The sequence below is a fragment of the Gavialis gangeticus genome, unplaced genomic scaffold (assembly GCF_001723915.1).
Source record: "Gavialis gangeticus isolate Ggan-Ray unplaced genomic scaffold, GavGan_comp1, whole genome shotgun sequence".
In the NCBI taxonomy this organism is placed as follows: Eukaryota; Metazoa; Chordata; order Crocodylia; family Gavialidae; genus Gavialis; species Gavialis gangeticus.
In genome coordinates this window covers 6,164,989-6,166,819 of record NW_017729022.1, presented here as the reverse complement: position 1 = coordinate 6,166,819, position 1,831 = coordinate 6,164,989, and the positions used below count along the sequence as shown (strand labels likewise).

Below are 1,831 nucleotides of genomic sequence, written 5' to 3'. Positions count from 1 at the left end.
GGGCCTGTAGGTGTGTGTATGTGGGGAGGGTGTTTGGATGTTGGTGGGTGGGTTTGGGGTTTGTGGAGGGCTATGCATGGGGGTCTGTGGGTGCGTGTATGTGTGTGGGGGGGGAGTGTAGTAGTGTGCAGGGCTCTCCCCAGAGGCACACAGATGTATAGAGACCACTGTACACACTGTGATAACGTGAAGAATTCAATACGGGCTAATAATATCAGTTCAACCAATTAAACTACACTGCCATTTTCTCTTTTGTTGATAAACCAATTGACTGTAAAACCAGAGATATCACAAGCATGATCAGTAACATGTATACATGGGAGTGTTTATGAGGAAAAAAAAGATTTGGTTGTTTGTGAGTTGTTTCCGTGCTGTAATAAATCCTGTGATTAGAGTGGCATAAGGATTCTAGCCAAATATCTCAGTACAGTATTAAAAAACCCTCAAACACAAATCTGTTTACATGGAATGGTCACAACACTATCAAGTACACCAGGTTGTTTTAACCTATCATAAATTGCTAAATGATTACTATACAGAAAAAAAAAGCAAAAAAAAATGCTACTTGAGAAAGCTACGTAACTGCAAGATACAAGACATCTACATAATTAAAATAGAACTACTTTATCCAGAAAGCTACAAGAAGCACTTCATAAAAAGCTGTAAAACAAACAGATTAAGAGGCTTTTCAAAGCAGCTGGGTTTTGATGGCTGATTCCAAGGGTACTGCATTTGATTCCAATATTGCGTTAATCTTAAAAGCATCCTTGAACTACATAAAAATCAATGGTTCATCATGTACCATCGGTTTCCATCTGGTCAACAAAACTACAGAACAAACAGTGTTTTTAAAACTGAAAACAGTATCAGTTATCTTTTATGGCAAAATGTAAGTGTACAAATACCTGTCTGGCATTGAAAAGACCACCCATCATGTTCATTTGAAGTCACTGTACTAAAAAACCCACACATGTATTATCCTACCATTTTGCGTGAGCTTAGTGGAGCAGAGAAAAGATGTAATCCAGAAAGACTCTTTAGTAGTTTTTACTGCTTGGCTGTTGTTCCCTAGGAGAATTCCCTTTGAAAAGGGGAGTTTGAGGTAGCGACTAGAATCCTGAAGGCTTGTGTTTTCTTCACACTGTGAAAATAACAGATTTAAAATCATGGCACTGCATACAAAGGGCCATATCCTCAACTTGTGTAAACTGTCCTAGCTCCACTGACTTCAACTGATCATTTTCACCAAATGAGGATCTTACCCAGAATGTATTGCAACAAGCTGATTCTGCTAGAGACTGTGCATTCCTTGAAAAAAAATAAGGCATAAAATGGTGCATTGTATTTACTTCTGATAGCATCATTTTACATAAAGAAATGTTAATACCTTTATCCAAACACTTTTGAAGACACACAATTTAAAAAATATGTGCAAAATATGCTTGTGCAAAATACTGAATAAATTATGAAGTAAGATGCTTAAACATAGAAACAACATAAATGTCCAAAGGTACCATCTGTATTAGGAATGCACAAAAAACACCAGAAAAATACCTCCCCAAGGTTTTATATAACCCTATTTCAAAAATGTATTTAGAACATCTAGTATATTATTGGTAAAAGAAACTATCAAAACCTTTTACGACCAGGTCACTAAATCATTGGATGCAGGGGTGGCAGTGGATATAGTTTTCCTAGACTTCAGGACGGCTTTTGATACTGTCTCTCACCCCATTCTCATTAGGAAGCTGGAGGACTGTGGCGTAGATACCCATACAGTCCAATGGGTCACCAACTGGTTAGAGAGTCGCACCCAGAGAGTGGTAGTGGA

At 37.8% G+C, this 1,831-nt stretch overlaps 1 protein-coding gene across 2 annotated transcripts in view; it reads right to left on the bottom strand.

Moving 5' to 3' along the window:
* DOCK4 (dedicator of cytokinesis 4) overlaps positions 1–1,831 on the bottom strand; it is a 483,151-nt gene that overhangs the window by 157,638 nt on the left and 323,682 nt on the right. For both annotated transcript variants that reach the window (XM_019514562.1, XM_019514563.1), the window contains exon 17: positions 985–1,141. In XM_019514562.1, coding sequence (XP_019370107.1) covers positions 985–1,141 — 157 coding nt within the window. The remainder of the gene's footprint in view (positions 1–984; positions 1,142–1,831) is intronic.